The sequence below is a fragment of the Silene latifolia genome, chromosome 6 (assembly GCF_048544455.1).
Source record: "Silene latifolia isolate original U9 population chromosome 6, ASM4854445v1, whole genome shotgun sequence".
NCBI classification, from domain to species: Eukaryota; Viridiplantae; Streptophyta; class Magnoliopsida; order Caryophyllales; family Caryophyllaceae; genus Silene; species Silene latifolia.
Window position 1 is genome coordinate 43,170,217 of NC_133531.1, and position 20,091 is coordinate 43,190,307.

Below are 20,091 nucleotides of genomic sequence, written 5' to 3' on the forward strand. Positions count from 1 at the left end.
GTTGAATATGGCTAAAACGTCCGTATCAACGCAGTATAACCTCACATAAAAACCACAAACTAAAGCATACATTCAATAAAACTATAGCCCTTCACTCAATTTGCTAAAGAACAATCCAAGCTTAGGTGTAAACTCAATTTTTACTCTTCTCATCCATTGCTTACTACCCAGTGTTTAATTGAAATGTAGTGACGGCATATCATTTTCAGCTTTTTCTTCTGTAGAACTTAGTGTAAATGGAATACCTTTATTTGCGTGAAAGGAATATAATTCACTATTTCTATATATATTGTCAAGTTATTTTGAAGTTACACCTATTCGTTTTCCTAAAATCAACGTCTTTCGTATATTAGTCTTTTATTATCCACTATTAATACTCTTAATTCCTTATTAATGGACGTTGCTCATGTTGACTTTTTTTTTAACTTTCAATGTTTATTTAAAAATTTAATTTCAATATTAAATACTACTTGCATTTGCAACATTTGTCAGTCGTTATACAATTTGAGCAGGTAAGTTTACTTAATAATCAATTAAAATTCATATAGGAATGAAATATCAAAAGTTATTACATATGTCGGTGGCCGTTGTCAAGTTGACTTCACTGTATTTTTAAATTATTTTCTATTTCATGTTGTTCCTCTGAAACTAAATACATAAATGAAAACTATTGCTAGAAAAACTAATTTACAACCGTAATTCAAATTACCGTCATAAATTCTCAATATATATAATCAACTAAACAATAAGTAACGATTTTTATCTATATAGTGATGATTTTGCGTGGAAGTAGAATGTGATAGAGAATTGTTGAAGTTGAAAAGAAATGAGTGTAACTATAATGTTTGGGCGATTATCTAAGTTTTTTGAAAAATTGTCTTTTTCCAGATTAGAAAGAGAGATGAGAGAGAAATATATTTTATTTGATTAATGCTTTGCGCATTTTTTTGTTATTAGATTCTATCTCAACCGTCTATTTACCATTATTCAATGGTCTAGATTTAGAAGACTGTCATATTTTTATTTTTTTATTTTTGGGCATATTCAGCTCTGTTGCATAATTACTTGTATGCTCTTAGTTTGTAAGAGCAACTTGGTTGCTCGACCCTAAACCCACTTTTCGTGTCTTACATTGTTATTGACAAGTTTGGAATATCTATTACTAGTTTGTGAATGGAGGTTTTATAAATTGTAAATTTGAAAGACTTTCTATTCTCGTATCTATCTCATTTACATAATTTCTAATCTTCTTGTCGTTTATACTTCGTTTTTCTTAGATATAAATCTGTACAAAAATCTTTATATTGGTTGTCCATAAAACTCTCCTAAGCTGAATGATGCTTCAGCCGCTCCTCTCCCAAAAAGGAGACAGAAATGGAAAGACACTAAACAGGGGAAAAAAATGAAAACTAGAAATTGATTATACACAATTAGAATTACATTTTTCTTTGTCAGTATACACAACGGTTTACATGGATCACTTACTGCCCCATTATTTAAGCTTCGTTAGTACGCTGTACGAGTGAATCAGGTTCCGACCCACAATTCCAGAGTTCTTTCAGTTCGCCTCTCACCAAACCTAGTATCACAGCCACACCTGGAAGCAAACATAAAAGAGTAAGTGTTGGCAGTTTGTGTTTGACCAAGGAAAGCTAGCAAGTTTTCGGGTGTTGGCCAAGAATATCTTCATCAACATTACGGTTGTGGATACTAAAAGCAAATTAATGGGTACAGACTACAGAATTAGCAACATTGGTTAGCAAAATAAGGATGTGGAAATGTAACCTACCTAATGTACATGGAACAAGATAAAGGAGTGCAGGCTGACCCTGTTCCATAAGGTACAAAGCCAGGTATGTCACAAATAGCCCTGCAGATCATTAAAATCAAGTCACAAACACAGCTACGATTAACATGTCATATCAGAATGCCGACCTAAGTTGACAAGTGCACCACGTTGTATACATTTAGAGAAACTAAAGGTGAAAGTGGAACAAGATAAACGAGTGCCCCCTCTTCCAAAATATACAAATATACAATGTAAAGTCTTTTTCCAGATGAAGATATGAAATAGTTTGGAAAAACAACACATTTTGCATTGTTACTCTATATATTTGGAGAAACTAATGATGAAAGTCGACATCAGTTGACTACAAAGCCTAAAGAGAGAATGAATTTGGGAACTGGGATGGAGGCATTATTTAGGAACTTCATCCCTCTTTTATCTTTTATGAAAGTCTGTCACGCTAGTTGGGAGAGAGGAGTTTATCGCTGGGACCTATAGAGGATAGAGTTACTTGGGATCTTAATCGGTGACAAACAGGCAAATTTCCGGTAGAAGAGTCAAAATGAAGATAAATCGATACCAACAAGAGCAGCACTCAGTCCAGAATCTGGATACACCACCATCCTTGGCAGGGTATAGTGATATATGGAGCCTTTACTCGTGAGCTTCACCTTTGCTTGGATGGGGGGATTTAGAGGGAAAAGAAAGGGAGGAAAAAATTTCCTTGTGTAGGTAACAAAATTTACCTTTGCTTGGATTCACCATCATTCTTGTGTAGGTTACAAAAATTTCCTTGTGTAGGTAACAAAATTTCAAGGATTTGGAGGGCAAACACCTAAGATTACTTTATTCTCTCATTTAGGATATTTCACCAGGCCCTAAACTAAAACTATTATTCTCTCCAATCCAATTCAATCTTCTCAATGGACTTGTTTCAACAACAAATGTAAATCCAACTTTATGAAAAATTTACGCTACAAATGTAAATAGGTTGTTTTATACTAAATTTTTCATATTGTTTTAACAATGGTTAATATTTATTGTCAAGTTTTTGAAAATTGGACCGTAATAAACCAATGTAAGGATTAGATTTGATTGGATTGAAAGGAGGATTAGTATGAGCCTCAACAACGCATAATAATCTAGAGTAGGTCACTTTTACTATCTATATTTTGTATTTCTCTAATGGACAACTAGTGAGCATAAAAAACCGTTTTTTGGGGGGCAAGTGGGGAATTTATAAGAAAGGCTAGAGTGTAAGACCAGCCAGCACTCCTCTAGTTCTTATAGATCATCTCTACTTCTAATGGTCTTTGACTCTTTTCAATTCCCATCAAGCTTCTTTCATATTTGTTTAATTTTCGCTTGTCTGAAGTGAATTTTTTCTGGTGTGCTAACAACCTGCGAGCTATGCTACTAGCTCGACTTTGTACACTTGTTGGACAAGGATACAAATTCAAATGTTGCACTGGCCATGATTAAGCTTCGGACAAAAGTACTCTATCCTTTGAGCATAAAAGGTGCATGATCAAGTCTTAAAACAAGAATCCAGTTAGAATTTGAAATATCTAGAGCTTTGCTAATTTAAAGATGCTTGAGAAATAAGGCATACTGTCAGTTCCTCTACTTATGTCATTTGGTCCTTCCTTTTTGCCTCTTATAGGTGTCGGAGTGACTAAGATTGAGTCCGAATGCATACCCATATCCTAGACTGCGTGTTGGAAAAGTTGACTGCACAAGTGACAAGGCGATTCTTCTAAATAATTTGGACAAGCGTGATTTTAAGAGGGCATTTGGTTGGAGGTTTTTGGAATGGACTTAGATACTTGATGGATTCTTACTTCATTTCAATCCCTTGGAATCCCATACCCATCTATAGTTCTATACCCCAAGTTTCTAACTCAATTCCACCCAATTACTATTTTACTCTATCCATTCCAAAATCAAACCAAACAACTATGAGCAAGTATAGGGTTCTAACTCCATACCTCTATGGTATCACACTCCATTTCAATCCATTCCTACAATTTGAACCAAACGACCCCTAAATGTGAGTTGCTAACTTAAACCTATTTACACACTTTTTAAATTCCTACCTTTTGTAATATTTTTTTCAAAACATCCCCTTCCTTTAAACATTTCAAACCTCCTACCAAACGTCGTTTTTGGCGAAAAATAATAATAAAAAACCTTATCTAGCAAATACTCCAGTACTCATAAAAGATCTTTTAGTGGCCAATATATTCATTGAAAAATGTCGGATTTTGGCCAAAACTGATTTTTGATAGAGGTTTAGATGTAAAAAAAAATAGGAAGAGTTTTAGAAAAAATACATAAAAAGTATCAACTTTGAAAATGAGGTATAGTCGTATAGAGTATAGACTACGTAGGACTTATGAGTCAATCCTAATAAAATCAGAAGATTCATGGCTCTAAACAACTAAGGGGTCGTTTGGTTCACGCTGGTGGAATGTGGAATGGAGTATGATACCATTGAGGTACGGGGTTTCAAATCCATTCCTACTTAAAATTGTTTGGATCAATCTAAACTTGTAGGAGGAGCAAATAGAGTTTGAAACCAAGGGAGGAAGGTGGGTATGGGATTCCAAGGGGTTGGGGTGGATTTAGAATCCATTGGGTATCTAACTCCATTCCATCATTCCAACCAAACATTGGATGGATCAAATCCATTCCATTCCATCCCAAAATGGCCAACCAAACCCCCCGTAGACACCACCCACCCCCTCTTCACAATATATTTCCATACTTATATCACAAGACATAAATTTTCCACTCCCATTTCTTTCCTGACGTGGCAGAAATAATTTCATGATAACCAACTTAGCATATTACAATAAGATTTACAGCCTGACATCTTACCCTCTCCCTACTTACTCCCTCCACAACCTTAGCTTACTCTTAGCAATACCCCAACTAACCCACCAGTCACGCCTCGCCGATATAGCCTTCCCAGTCGTCCTAGCGCCCCAAATTCTAATTCTTTTCCCCAACATTCCTCTAAGGTGGAGACCAGGAAGGAAAGAAAGACGAGGAGGAGGAGAGACAAAAAGCAGATGGTCACATAAATGGCTTGGAATGCTCATAGGCAGCGTGAGAAAAGGGAGGCAGGGAAGGGGAGAAGTCGTGTAGGGTAAGTGCAGTAAGGTGGAGAATATACGAAATCAAAGAAAAAGGGAGAGAATAGAGACGTGGGATAAGGGAAGCGCGAAATGCTCTGGGATTGACTTGTAGGCAGAGGCCAGCAGGCTAGTGATATCTGTTGGGCAGTCTTTCTCGATGATTGTCAGTGATGGAGGGGTGGCTGATGCCTGATAGTGAACATAGTTAAGAAGAAGAAGAAAGGGAAGAGTGTGGGTTTCAATTATGATAACTAAGTTGGTTTAGTTTTACTATTAACTTTTGTTTTATCCTTTGTTCCTAAAAGCTGCGCTAACACACAGTGGAAATAGATTGTGAATGGGAGAGGGCATTATTTTACTTCTCTTTTTTGGTTAATTTCACTGAAAATGAGTTAAATTAATGTCGTATCCTGAACTGGAAATTCTTAAAGTGCAAGACTAAGTGGCATGTGATAAAGATAACCAACTGAGACGCCAGACATAGAATTGCATTCAAAATATATCTTACCAATGCCATAGCCAATTGTCAGCCACAAAAAATACCCATTAACCAAACTCCTCTTGTTTGCCCTATCATATCTGAAATAGCAAAGAGAATCGACATGAAAATTATTTAAAAAGAAAAAAAAACGAAGTAAAACTTGTAAAACTGAACAAGGGCATGCTCAAGCTTCAGTGTTTCCACACTCGAGCAAACTAAGTTACAGAAATAATTAGCAATAGCTATGTGTCTTCCACCTTCATCTTTTTTCTTTCCTCAATCAATATACGCAACAGGTAAAAAGTGGTAATCCCTTTCTTCATCCATAGTTGCATCTATACCTCCGTTCACATAAGACTTGAGAACAGTTACCTAGATATTTGCTTTTTACAAATATTCTAAAATTCAGACTCCACAGAATTTCAGTGAAGAGGCGAGACCAGTGGCGCAAATGCACATTCAATGCAAACACTAAAAGCCTACAAGCTCGTAATGTTACAGATACTACTGAGCTCGAGGGACTAGCCCTTAAGAACAGAAGCCGTATGATTAAGTGCATAAGCTAAATTTATATTGTGAATAGATTGAGATGTGAGGACAATAGACATAGCAAACTGAAATGTTACTCGTAATGATAATAAATAAAATGCAACCAAAAACATGTACTCCCTAGCCTCTGCATCCCATTTGGGAGTTCACATTCTCTATTTTGAGCAATTCCATCTAATAATTAATGTTTGAGGTAACAAGTTCGCACACATTCGAAATACCCCCAAACCCCCACTCGTGTGTGCTCACTAAATATCAATTGGGATAGAAGGAACATATTATACCTGTAGCAAAATGACACAAGCAAACCAGGAAAAAGAATGTCGCCGAATCCAATCAAATCATATCCAGCAAATGGGTCATAAAACCGAGGGACTCGCAGAAGCATTGGAATGCTTTCCCCTCCACTGTTTTGACCAGTAGCTACCTGAAGTCAAATAAGAAAGGAGTTATTCTCTTATATTCAAAAGCATTGAATACCAGTAGAAGGGCATCATGTCCATGATTCCTGGTTAGGAACAACCAGAAAGAGATAATGCCTAATTATAAAGACAGCTCCGCAGTACCTTTTTAATATGAAAGTTAAAAAATATTTGCGATATCATTTTATGGTTGACGTATAACTTTGATGTGCGAAACCATAAATTCAAGTCCTCTTACTTCAAAAACTGCCGAACAATTTTAACTTTATGAAGAAAAAATCAAACTAAAGAGAAAAAAACCGCACAATCAGAATCACGATAAGGTCTAACGCATGGCTTAAAATTAAGTAGGTCAAAGCAGGAATACGATCATGATTTTCATCAATCGCGGGAAACCCCCCGCAGTCTCAGTACAACAGAGGAAGCAAGACACTATTTTATGCAACAAAAGCTCCCAGTCACCTCCCAGGCTCCCATTCAAAAAGAGAGGCCTTTTCGATTCACTAAGCCACAGGTAAAATTGCACCAAGCACACCCATATCGCTACTTTGGACGCATCAGAATTGAGGTTAAGTGAACATGCTGTACCAATGTCTCCCCACTTGATGTACTCCCATTGAGTGCACAAGAAGTAGCACGGGTCTCAACTAACTAGATATGTCAGGTCCCATATCTCCCACTCCTAGGGGCCTCAGGATTTCTCACATTCTCCCACAAAGAACCAATGAGAGAGAACTTTTTCTTTCTGAAATCCATGTTTCATATGTAGTCAAGTGGTGATAAGAGCTATAAGAAGAGAAAGAACAAAGATTTCCCCTAATGTGAAGCTCTCACAGTACATTCATTTCACTAACCACTTGAATCCTACACGATCATTTATGCTCCAGTTCACACCACAGTTTGTTTGTAAAGATGAAGGCTGAAGGAATATGAATATTGACTTAGTTATAACCAACACAGAATCCAATAACTCTTAAAATCAACACAGATGGGTTTTAACAAAGAATCACATAGGTATTTGTAAGTACCAAACAAGTAATCTCACCGCAACCATGACGCTTTGCTTGAATATATGGCCCGAAATGAAGACGAAAAAAATATCATAAAAGAATGCACAGCACAACAGAACCGATGCAACCTGTTGAGTAACAATTTTTTGTTAAAGTTAAAAGATTTGATTAATAAATAATGAGACAGAAAGTGTTATTTGCACCTTAATATTTGGCAACCGAACCATTTGGAGAACCCTGATCATGAAACAAATTCCCTGACAAAAAAAAGGATAGGTATTTGAGTATGTCATAAAACGGGAATCCTACACAAAATACCGGAAAATTATAGTTTTGGTTGTACTAGTGAAGATGGGGAAAATCAGGAAAATATATTTTAAGAATAAACCATGCATGGTTTTTGTTCATACGGCTTGTACCATAGGTACTTGACACATAAGTTTGAATTGCCATATTCTAGAAATTAGAGCAGCTGACCAAAAATGGAAACCAATTTACTAAGATGCAGATTGAGAAAAAGCTACAGTACAAATAGATCTCATTAAATTTTATGAAGTCAAATATAGTCGGTAGAAATTTGGAATAAACCAATTCCTAGTATCTTATATTGGTGCGGCCAATCTGGTAATTTTCAAGTGAAACAGAGGACACTTAAGAGCGGGGTTCATTCAGCTGCCACAATAGCATGATTCTTTCCATGAGGAGCCTAAACCAATTACACCCCCCCCCTCCTTTATTTCATCTGATTGTTTCTATGAAAAGAACAAACTCACAAGAATATCTTGACCAATCCACGAATATGATTCGAATCGAGTTGCAAACCAAAATGCTGCAAAGGCTATACCCAGAACTACAACCAGAGCATGGATAATAAAAACCTCCCCAACTAGAGGTAGTTTGAATGATTTCTGTGAGATTCTGCATCGTCTGCTTATCAACATCAAATAAGATGAATTTGTCAAAAATGAAGAGTATAAAGAATTTTCAAGGCAAACGAAATTAAATCCTACCTAAGCGCAAGACTTGCAACACAATAATAAATTCCCTGCAAACATGAATACAAATGGTGAGGAAGATAAAATAACCAAATGAATAAGCATCCTCTATTAATAACCCAAAAACTACAACGTACTCCCTCCATTCTATGGTTAGGATCTTAACTTCTAAGACCATCCCATATTAAGGTTCTTACAGTACCTTTAACCTTACATAATGACTGAAGGTCAAACTTTAAACAAAAAAGGTACATCTAGCTACTCCCACAACTTCATGATTACGAAAATCCTAAAGGTACAATCCGCAAAGCTTGAAGAATTGAAAAAAGAGAATTTAACAGCAGCTTTATAAACACTTTTATGTATTTGAGGAATTCTTACTGAACCACTAGTAGTATATAAACAGCCTATTAAACATTCAATAAAATAAGAGTCGAGAAGATACAATGAAAGCACTTAACAGAAAAACTTACCTCAACACCTCCAATGCAGAACATAACGATAAGCACCTTGACAAACCATGATGACATAAAAAAATAGAGTAGTAGCAGGAAGGCAGAAGCAGCAATAACAAACACTACAGCGCCCACTACATTTATGTCAAGTATATCCTTCTCAGAGTTGTCCTCGTTTGTGGAAGACTCCTGCCCATAGAGTACAGAGATATTATGCAGGCATCAGTTGAAAAATAACGAGACAGGAATTGCTACAAGGAATGTGAGAGATAAGAATGGGATAACATATGATTATCTGCTGAGATGTTAGGGCTTTAAGAAAACTAAGAAGCTGGAGATATATAGTCCAAGGTTAATAACCATTCAACACACCAAATAGTTTAAGAGTTAAGACCTATGTTATTCAGACCCAGGTATGACTGTCTGACACGGGTACATATCCAATTGTCGGACTCTTCCAGGCTCAAGTTTAAGAAACGAGGAATCTATCTTAAAACAAGGATATGAGTACGGGAACACGTCTTCAAAACAAAAAATTAATTAAAGTTATTAAATATTTAGATTTTTAAAATGAAATGGAGAGATGTTTGAAACATAAAGTTAAGGTTGTCAAAAACCATACTATATGTTTCATATACTTGTCGATTCCTCTACTGTGATCACATAATTTAGTCTCTGTGGCATGGTTCAAAATCTCGGTATAGTTCGTAGTCGCGGTAACGATATAATCGGTCCTTAATTGTCCGCCACGGACGAACCGCGATGAATCTCGGTGATTTCTGGGGCGATATCTCATATCGGTAGAGTGAAAATCCGATACAACTCAGCCGATACGATACAACTCGGCCGAGTTTTTGTACCATGCTCTGTGGAGAAGTGTCAAGTAAGGATCCCATACCTATGCCCTTGAGTGATGTGTCAGACACGGGTTTGGCACAAAAACCGAAGAGTGGAACCAATATAGGTAAGATTATGACGCTGAAAAAAAACACCATGAACATAAGGCTGAATAGGGGTGTTTTCTGTTTCCTAAAGTTTTTTTCTTATCTGACAATTTTCTGTCAAAGACTTATTTGGAATATGTGGACCTAACAATGACGATGTTTCTCCAAGAGAAATTATAGTTGTTAATGCTGTTAACATCTAATATAACTCATCTCAACATCTTCACATTTTATCTTTACAGATGATACCTTCACTTCTTGCAAACTGGATGAGGAAAACATTGGGTTTAATGAAGGCTGCATGTAGTTGAGGAAAATACATAACAGGCTTACATTAATCAAGGAAAACTCTTGGCTTTCGTGGCTTCACAGGCAGCTATCAGGAAGCAGCACAATGATGTCATTGCTAATCACGAAACGGGATCTGAGGGGGTAATTTTTTCGGTTGATAACTAATGTTATATTCATATCGTGGAATGTTAAAGGGTTCAAATACCCAAATTAGCAAGGTGTCGTAAATGGATACTTGGAAAATTTTCTTGTGATACTGCTGTTAATCTTGAATCTAAATTGGAAGAAGGGAATAGGGGAGGTGGCACTGAGTTATGGGGGTCGAAGTTCTATGCATTGGCAGACTGGCGTTTTCTTCCTTCAATTGGTATTTGGGTTGGATCATTATTCTTTAGGACAACTTTGGAGCTCTTCCATTTATGGGAGGAATTAAGGATGTTAATGCTTCATTGGAAAATTCCTTGGTGTTTTGGGTGACTTTGATGTTGTTAAGTCCCACCGCGAGAGATGAAGAGGTCGTCTGGAGATCGTTTGTCTTGAGGTTAAACATGTTATGAAGGTTGAGTGGTTGACAATATTCGTTTTGATTAGTTGGTCATAATGTGAGGGGGCACTCCAAAAGTGGACAAACAAAAAAATGTGTTTAAGAAAGCAAACCTTTGGTGAAAGTTCATTATATCGCTCATCACTCTGCTCGCGGCCAGCCAGATCAGGCCAGATACTCGCAATAACCAGTGTTCCGACTGATATCAACCATATTATGCTGTTAGAGAGGTCCACAACTGAGCGTTTCAACAAGTATATTTGGAGCTCAACTGTAAATAAATGAATGATAAGTAATTAGCAATGCAAAATCTGTTTAGCTGACAGCCTGACAGCGAATACTGAAAAATATTCAACATTTCAATATCACACACACACATACATCTATATCCGTCGGGCCAGAAGTTCTATACAGGGAAAAAAACAGGGTTTCTAATATCTACAGATAACAAGTTACAAATGCTTGCCTCTCTTCCCAGATTCAAAAGCTTTGTTTACAGTGTCTCCATCTGATTTTTGGATCATGACAACCGGAATCGTGATGTTCAGGTTGGTGTCATTCTTCGAGCAACTCATGTCAACTAGATCTGTCAGGCAACAACGTAACAAATTAATATTTATATGGAACGGAAGGGGAATATCAATCAAATGTGAAAGAATGACGAAAACAAGCACTAACTTTAGTCACAAAATCAATTCCAAATTTCGATGTATTATGTATGTTGCATCTTTTCTGACTAAAAAATAAAAATAACTAAGAGCCAAATGTCCTATAGAGAGCTATTGTTTGATGCGCTGATGCTGGTCCAACAACCGTCCTCAATCGCTGAGGGATAACTAAGGAGGGAGGGGGGGGGATCAGAAATGTCATGTGTGATGGTGTGACGACGACTGACGAACAGAAAACAAAGACATAGCATTACCATCAGTTTGATTCTAGAAGTTTGGGTAACAATAACACTTTGTTTGGAAGGAATGTGAGGAAGAAAAATTCCCTTATTTGGTTAGCAAATTAGGTGCAAGGGATTTGGAAAGGAGAGAAGATGGATCCCTTCATTTCCCTCCTATAAGGCAAATTAAAATCCCTCCCGCATAAGCAAGATTTGGAAATAAAACGTCGTTGCTTCATTCCTCCTTCCCTCTTTCCCTCCTATTTTTGCATCCAACCACACCCTAAAGAACGAAAGTTATTAGGGAACTCCAAAGTATCAGTTGTTATGATGCATCTGGTAGGATCATATGAAGATGCTCAGAAGGATTATCCACTGTTTTTACTCCCTCATTTCCGTTTTGGGTCATTTCATTCACTTCTACACATTTCTTATTTCGAAGTATTAATTCTCAAAGTAACAAATTCTACCCCTTTCCTCCTCCTTTCTCCCTAGCCATCCTACAAACAACACGACACTACTGCTCTGCCACACCAACCACTGCACCACATTCCACAACACCAGCTCACCCACCACCTTACGATCAGCCACACATCACCAGCTCATCCACCACTTCCCCTCACACCATAGATGCCGAATTGCCCACTGCACCACCCACCCACCCACTACACTACTGACCATACACCAGTAGACACCCCCACGACCAAAATAATCGACCAACTCCACCGGCCCACCCACCATGGACACCACCAAAACTACTATCACCCACAAGATAGGGTTACGTACTTGGAGTTGGAATCCTACTAGCCTAGTTTATGCGTCAATCTTTGGAGGAAAAGAAAAAGGAAATGAGAGGAACGCAAAAGGCAGAATAAGAAATCTTGACACGCAAACACACTGTCGTCAATTTTTGCCATTCAGCCTCTCCAACTTGTTGCAATTGCCAATGGGGGCAACCGCAAATGGTAATTTTAAATAGTTGTACTAGTTTCACTTATCAAATGAAGGTAAAATATGGGTGGAAGTAAGAATGCAATGCAATGTGTATATTGGCTAAGTGTTGAACTCATTACTGAAACTTTGATCATTGTATGGCGACTGTTGCACAACTTTACAAAAATCAGTCTTGTTTTCGGTTGGCATAATTGTTTCTTCATTTCTCTTGGTGGTTCTGCTTTATTTTGGTCCTCTTCTTTTGGACCTTAAGAAACTGGATCCAGTTTACTTATAAAAAGTATTTGGGACCCATATTCGTATTTTTCATCTTCTTCACTAATGACTTGTTCAGCAACTTTAATAGTTTGCTTCCATTTAAGAAAATGGACAACTGAATGCCAGTGAAAAAAGAGGAAGAGAGTGATATAGACCAAAAGCATTAATACATCAAACAACATTGAAGCTAAATTACAAAGACAGCTCACCATCTTCCTCATTTATGAGCACCAAAGCTGAAGCTCCTCCAGCTTGAGCAACTTTTGCCTTGATTGTGTAATCGCAATCACCACGAATAGACAGTGCAACTGATTGATTCAACTGCAATACAGGCCAAAAAAAATTATGATTTCAGCCATACAAGGTCCACGCGGTGATCATGATACAAAACTGAAACAGGAATAGAGAAGGAATGGATTAGCAAAGCCGGGAAGATGTTTCTCTTGATTTTTTGGTGGTGTGCTAAGATTGAAAGGAATCGTCGCATTTTTTATGACATTGCTTCTGCAAGTCAACCATTTTGATTCAGCTTTTTAAGTTATTATGGACGGAGTCAAGTACTCCATTCTTATTGGCACTTAACTTTTATTCTCCAAGATTAATCACGAGAAGATGAAAGCTTAATCTTCTTGCTCTCCCATTGAATAGGGGCATTACCTCCTATGTGCTTTCATCGATATCATGCATTACCTAATGAAAAAAATGTACTGCCTCCATTCATATGCAAACACACCATTACCTTTTTGACACTATTCATAAGCGAAAAAATAAAGTCATGCGGGATCTTCTTTGATTCGCCTTTGCAAGTACCATAAGAAAATCAAACTTCTAAATTTTTTTACAATGTAAAATTAAAGATATTTACATTACAATTTGTGCATTGGAAAACATGTAAAAGGGAAATGCTGTGTTTGGATATGAATAGACGGAGTGGGTTTCTCAACTGCTCAAATTGGGGCAAAAAAAAGGTATTTTGAGTGCTTAATTTGATATTAGGGTTTTTGATCGCCCAATCTGAAATTAGGAGTTTGAAATGCAAGTTAGGGCATAGTAGTAACTCTCGGCTTCAGTCACGATCGCAGTATTAGACTATTAGTTGTCGCGGCCTAATCTTACTAAAGGCGACCAATATCGCCTTAAAAAAATCGTTGTAACCTCCAAAACCTTGATAACTCGGTCGTCAATCGGTGGCACGGTCGATATTTAAACCATGATTTAGAATGTTGGCCTTGAAAATATAAGCTGGCTTAGACAACTGTTACTTGTAGTTTAATTATTAGTTAAGAGAAAACAATCCCCACAAAATTAGAAATATAACAACTTTCGATGTGGAATGAGAAAAGCAGGCGGATTATGACAACGAAATATGGGATGCAGATGTCAGGTTGAAGTTGAAGAATCAGGGCGATTGTGAAAATCTGAGATTGTGAGATAGGAAATTAAGAGGCTAGAAAATATAACTAGGTTGGAGTCGCTTGGGTGGCGTTTCAATAGAAGGCAATAATACTGAATACCACGGCAGCATGACTACCAAGAGATGCAGACACAAGGCCTTTAAAGTACTACATTTCAAGTTTCCGATGTCTCTATTCCAATCTCTCTCTTTAAGATGCACTTGTGGCATGTCTAAGAACATGATCTGGAAAGAAACAACTCATATTTGATATTTTGATTGCACAAGAATATTTCAAGTATAGGCAAAACTTGACCTTCTCAAACACCAGCAAACTCCTTTAGCCACCAAAACAAATATAAATGGAGAAGCTAGATATTGATATTAATATATACAAATAGGAAGGAACACAAACCTTTGATGGCAGATCAGAGCAACCATTAAAGGGATTTGTGACTGCAGCTGGCAATCTCGGACTTTTCTTCTCCAGAGGGGGGTATGGACCAAAATGTGCAGTCACTGCACTAAACATCCCTTTATCAACACCATCAATCCAATGCTTCACCTTAGCCTGCAAAAAATATCCATCACACATAAAGCATCATAACGAGACGTACATACCCTTTATGCAAAAATAAAAATAGAAAAGGCGCAAGTAATACGGGCAGAGGGGGCAATAAGCATAAATCTGCATAATATACAAAAATAGTTTAGAAGTTGATCTTGTTTAAATGATGATGAGGCAGGCATTACCTCAACAAAGGCCCAAAAACGAGGGAAAAAAGAACAATAAAGAAAACTAAATCAAGAATGTCAAACTTCAGCATGCCTCATACACGCTGTATACTATAACCACAAAAATTCAGGTAATATATTTCTCTCTATTTAACCCATCATATAAAGGATAACCTTGGTCAAATCCACCCTTGTGCTGCAAATTTGAAGAGGCACTGAAAATTCTAGGTTCCATGAAAGTACTAAAACAATGTGCTGGGAGCTATAATTTAATAGGAGAATATAGCAACATCAGGTCATAAAACATTCTGTAAAATATCAGAACCAAAGGAAAAAGGGGGAAAAAAAAAAAAAAAAAAAAAAAAAAAAAAAAAAAAGCACAACGCTACAAAGAGAAAATGGATTATAGGTAATACATTCAGTCCATTGCTTTTTCATTTCCAAATACATACAATCTTATAATATTATAAGCAAAGAGTGGCTTTGTCCGCATACTGAATCAATCATGAGGTTTCTAACAGGCGCTCCAATATGCACTTTAGGACGTACAAGAGTGGTGTCCCATGTGAGTTTGGGTAGCCATAGCGCATGCAATTTTTTTTTTTTTTTGAAACCCACAGGGGTAAATATATTAATCTAGAACAATAAAACGAGCAGCTACATCAGATAACTTCTCAAGCCAAACAGTACGACCCGAATCTACTGGTAGCACATGAGCTAAAGCGTGAGCTACCTCATTGTTCTTACAAGACACAAAAGACCAAACAACAGAAACAAAAGAATTACAAAGACGTAAAATGTCCCGCCTTAGCCGCCTCTTCAAGCCCCTCGAGCACTCCACAACTGCTTCAGCAATACGATCACCGCATCATGACCCGCAATAGCGCATGCAATTTTGACTTCACCTTACTTGGAAATTGAAAATTATTTTAAAATGAATTTTTTTCTGACATTGTAAGTAGCATAATTGTTGAAATTTCATGGAACAACCTACTCAAGTCTATAATTTGACTTTATGTTTCTCCAACAGTTCATTTTGGTTGAGTGTGTCTGATACCTGAAGTCCTGAAGTGTCCGACACGACATGAAACGACGCAATACTTCAACACTTCATTTTAGCAGAAAACTTTAAATTTCACAGGAAAAAAAAAATTGTTTCCAACACTCCGACAGAGCGTCCTGTCCTACGGTTGCAGCCGCATGAGAGTGACATAGATTGGAGGTCATTGGACGACATCACAACTTGGATAATACAAACCTACTATTACCATGTTTGCTATTAGAGTAATGCGGGTGGTTTATTATAAAAATATGGACCAGGAAAATTTTAAAACAACAGGATTTTAAAATTCAACAAAACTAACATTAAACCTTAAGATTTCACACAAGAACCTTAAGGTTGACACGATCTTAAAAATAATTGTAGGATTGTAAACCCAATTTTTTTAGTAAGGTTTTCTATGAGATACTTTGTCCTCCCTTCAACCCAATTTTATCGTCCCCTTTTCCCTCTTAATTTCTTCCAAACTAATTGTTCCCTCTCTAAATTTAGTACAAAAAAGGAATGTGTATCTAGTATTGTCCCTAGTTAAGCAACCACTACTCCCTTCATTACAAATTAATTGTCTCAATTTAGAGGTAACTTAGATATGTTATCAGATTTTTTTCTTAAATCATTCCAAAAAAGAAATAGAATAGAAAGTAGAACAATATAAATGGGATGGAAGTGGGAGAACTATTTACTAACAAAAACTTTGTGAAACACTACCATTTTCCTAACAAACCACAAATGTGCTTGAAGAAAAAAAAATCTCCAATATATGTCTATAGAAATCTTGAAAAACATAATGGCATGTTATATAATTTAGGTATTGCATCCAAACTCCAGAATGCATCATCACCCAATCAAACCATTAGCAGTTGAGAAAATTAAACCCATCTGATCAGACACTCATAATCTCACAGTTTTAGAACTAAGCTAACCTGGTCACTATCTAACTAACATTAACACATTTTTGGAGCCAAGTTCCTTAAAAAACCAAATGATGCATTGGATACTAGTTCAAGCAAAAATGGCCCAATTAAACAAAATTCGCTTATATACGATATTACTCAACCATTACACGGTTAAACAAGTTACCACTTTAAGTAGTCACTTAAGTTTGTACAGAGCGAGGAAAAGCAAATTTATACTCCTTTGACTCCAAAATATCGAAAAAAAAAGTACTCATACCAAAAGAACAAAAAGATAACCGCAATTATATATTGAATCTCTTTTAGTTTCATAAAGTAAAATCCCTCAACCCCACCCCTGCCGCAAACTTGTCATTAGAATTTTAAACAAATGTAATCAAACAAGTCCTCGTCTGTGAAGAAAGAAGTCAATCATGATAAAGGTCAAATGTTAGTGTACCATAGTGGAGAGAAATTAATCATTTATAAACAAATGAGTTACTCCAGACGTTGCGAATTGATTTTGGGATGAAACCTTATTTTGTCGTCCACGCAAATGAATTTAACATACAACCTTATTATTATTGCTGAGTGCACTGCAACGTATTCTTTATATATGTTGTGTTGAAAATAAGATGTCATTAAATCTATAGAGAACAAGGGTTGTTTAGGTGCAAAACAATTATACAAAGATATCCACATTTAACCTGCTTACAGCATATGGCAACTAGCTTAGTTGTTCAAGTCCTGAGTTAATATCGGTGAGCATCAAAATCGCCCTTGTGGGTCCCTTTACATTGTGATAACCTAAGATCTACAACATTCATCTACCTATAATAATTCTAATAATCAAGGTGAAACATACAAATTCGTAAACGAAAATAAATGCAGAAATATTTGAGAAATAAAAAAGAAAAGAAAATTAGGAGGCAATATGCAGAAAGAGTTGTAGAAATCATAAATAAATAAATAAAAAATAAAAAAATAAAAAAGAAATACCAATCGAGCCTTGTTGTTGCATTTGGGATTGATGACGGGATCTTGAGCATAAGAGAATTGGAATTGTAATCCTAAAGTAATAAAGATAAAAAGCAATATGAAGATTGGCTGCATATGCATGAGAACCCCATTATTCCCCATTGTTGTTGTTGTTTCCCTACTTTCAGAGGAGACACAATACAGATCCTTTCATTTACCAACAATACTATTATGGATTTTCCGAGCTTTTTTCCTCCTCTAGATATTTTTTTTCTATTTTTCGGGAGGGGCCATCAAATAACAAGAGGGAGGCAACAGGCAAGTCGTCAATGGACTGACTGAATACTGCTGAAATTAATGGGGCAATTTTACCAATTTGGAATTTCAACAATCTCCATATGTAGGCCCATTTTGATACTCATGGCCCAAAAGCTCTAACATTCTCAATTGAGAACAAAAGTAATAACAAGGACCGTCATATAATATAAGTCTGATCCAATACTATAATATAAGCCTGATCCAATATTGTCTTATAGCATAGGACTAGCCCAAGGAGAAAAACCCAAAGTTAACATATATATTCATATTTTAGTTTTATTTTGATTACCCGATATCTTATACTCTCTTCACATTTCTATGTTTTTCCTATTTTATTATAATAATACTACTCACATATTATGGAGAAATGGAAACAACTAGGGGCTGTTTGGTTGGCTACTTTGGAATGGAATGGAATGGATTGATTTCATTCAAGTGTTTGGTTGGGTGATTTTAGAATGGAGTTAGATACTCAATGGATTATAACTCCACCAAAACCCAGAGCCGGTCCTAGACATTTTGAAGCCCTAGGCAAAATAGTAAAACTAGGCCCTTTTAAAAAATTTAATATTGTAAATTCAATAATTGACTTAACACTTCATAAACAAAAACAATAAATCAATAGTACATGCTAAAAATTGAAAAACAAAAAAAAAAGTAAACAAAACGATACTATAACAGCAAAATAAAAATTAAACGAAAGAAAGGAATTTTAACACCCTGAGTCCTCGATTAATGAACACGCGAACGAAAAAGCGAATGAAGTGGCCAACGGAGGTTAACGAATATCGAGTCGTAAAGACAAGGGTTATCTACTATTTTCGAAAATTCCAATGTTGAAGGATGAAAGTGTTGATTTTTGTAGGGTTTTTTGTCAAACACAACCTTTAAAAAAAATTCTTTCAAACACCACCTTTAAAAAAAAAGTGGTGTTTGGAAGAATTTGTAAAGGTTGTGTTTGACAAAAAAAAAACCCCATTTTTTTAAGAACCCTATAAATTTTATAAGAGAAATTGATTGATTTTGAGATTTAGAAAAAGTAACTTATTAATTGAAAATTAAATATGGAAAAAATGTTAAATTAGGAAAACTATTCCTTATTAAAAGTTGACTTTTTAACTTCCCCTTTAGCCTTCCACTTCCTCGTCTTTCTTGTGTTTCTAATTTTTTTTTTTTTTTACATTGGGCCCCTCCCAAGTTTGAACCCTTGTCATTTAACCCAACAAACGGCCCTCTGGGCCGGCCGTACCACAACCCCTTGGAATCTCATACTCACCTCCTCCCCAATAAGTTTTTAAAGGAATGGAATTGGAACCCAATACTACTGGTCTCATCCCATTCCATTTCACTCCTACGCACTGAACCAAACGACTCCTAAAATGTTGGGGGAGTAATAAATACCGACATATTTGAATATGCAAGTTATCAAATAAAATATTATATTTTTCACATTTATTAAATTACTTAGTTGGACTTTGTGTCATTAGGTTACTATTGTGCTAAAAATGGTCCTATAGAAAAATGTGTGTATAATATTGTAGACACCTCGTTTCTGCACCTCTCGCAAACCACCCAGTGATGATTGGGCCGCATGTTTGGTACGCGGAACGATTTGTGACAGTTCGTAAGATTATCGTCAAGTGATTGCTCAAATATTAATGTCTACCTCTTAGTTGTCATCTACGTCCCGATACGGTCGTTTTGGCAGTAATTAGAGTACATTCGGAGTCCGGCCTAAAACCGTCTCCCATTTTCCGTTAACCGTTAAATCCCGAGTCGAATGTTCTGGAATGTTCCGGATATTTCTATTCCATATTTCATAAATTTTATCTTTTAGTAAACAATTCCCCGTAATATTCACATAAGATATTAAGGAAAACCGAATTATTTCCGTCCTACCATAACTCAAACACGGAGATCTTTCTTCCGCAGGAGGAAACCCCTTGGCAACAGACGCAGCAGGTGCTGCGCCTCTTCTAAGAGACGCAGTGGCTGA

The 20,091-nt window shown here is 36.4% G+C and overlaps 1 protein-coding gene across 1 annotated transcript; it reads right to left on the minus strand.

Annotated features, from left to right (window-relative positions):
* Positions 1-1,392: 1,392 nt before the first annotated feature.
* Positions 1,393-18,150, minus strand: LOC141586768 (signal peptide peptidase-like 3). The gene is made up of 14 exons (XM_074408094.1): positions 17,799-18,150; positions 14,527-14,682; positions 12,928-13,039; positions 11,084-11,203; positions 10,731-10,888; positions 8,857-9,027; positions 8,399-8,433; positions 8,162-8,315; positions 7,592-7,645; positions 7,424-7,516; positions 6,241-6,383; positions 5,435-5,505; positions 1,790-1,870; positions 1,393-1,597 (listed from the first exon to the last, which is right to left on the minus strand). The coding sequence occupies exons 1-14, from the start codon at positions 17,937-17,939 to the stop codon at positions 1,497-1,499; spliced, it is 1,590 nt and encodes a 529-aa protein (XP_074264195.1). The 5' UTR covers positions 17,940-18,150; the 3' UTR covers positions 1,393-1,496.
* Positions 18,151-20,091: the final 1,941 nt, after the last annotated feature.

What these genes read in the sequence shown, in the direction of transcription:
- LOC141586768 (XM_074408094.1), bottom strand. Translation starts at nt 17,939, where the DNA reads ATGGGGAATAATGGGGTTCTCATGCATATGCAGCCAATCTTCATATTG. An exon ending in GCTCTGATCTGCCATCAAAG is followed by an intron (nt 13,040 to 14,526) that starts GTTTGTGTTCCT and finishes CCTGTATTGCAG; the next exon opens with TTGAATCAATCAGTTGCACT. An exon ending in TCTGCATTGGAGGTGTTGAG is followed by an intron (nt 8,434 to 8,856) that starts GTAAGTTTTTCT and finishes TCATGTTTGCAG; the next exon opens with GGAATTTATTATTGTGTTGC.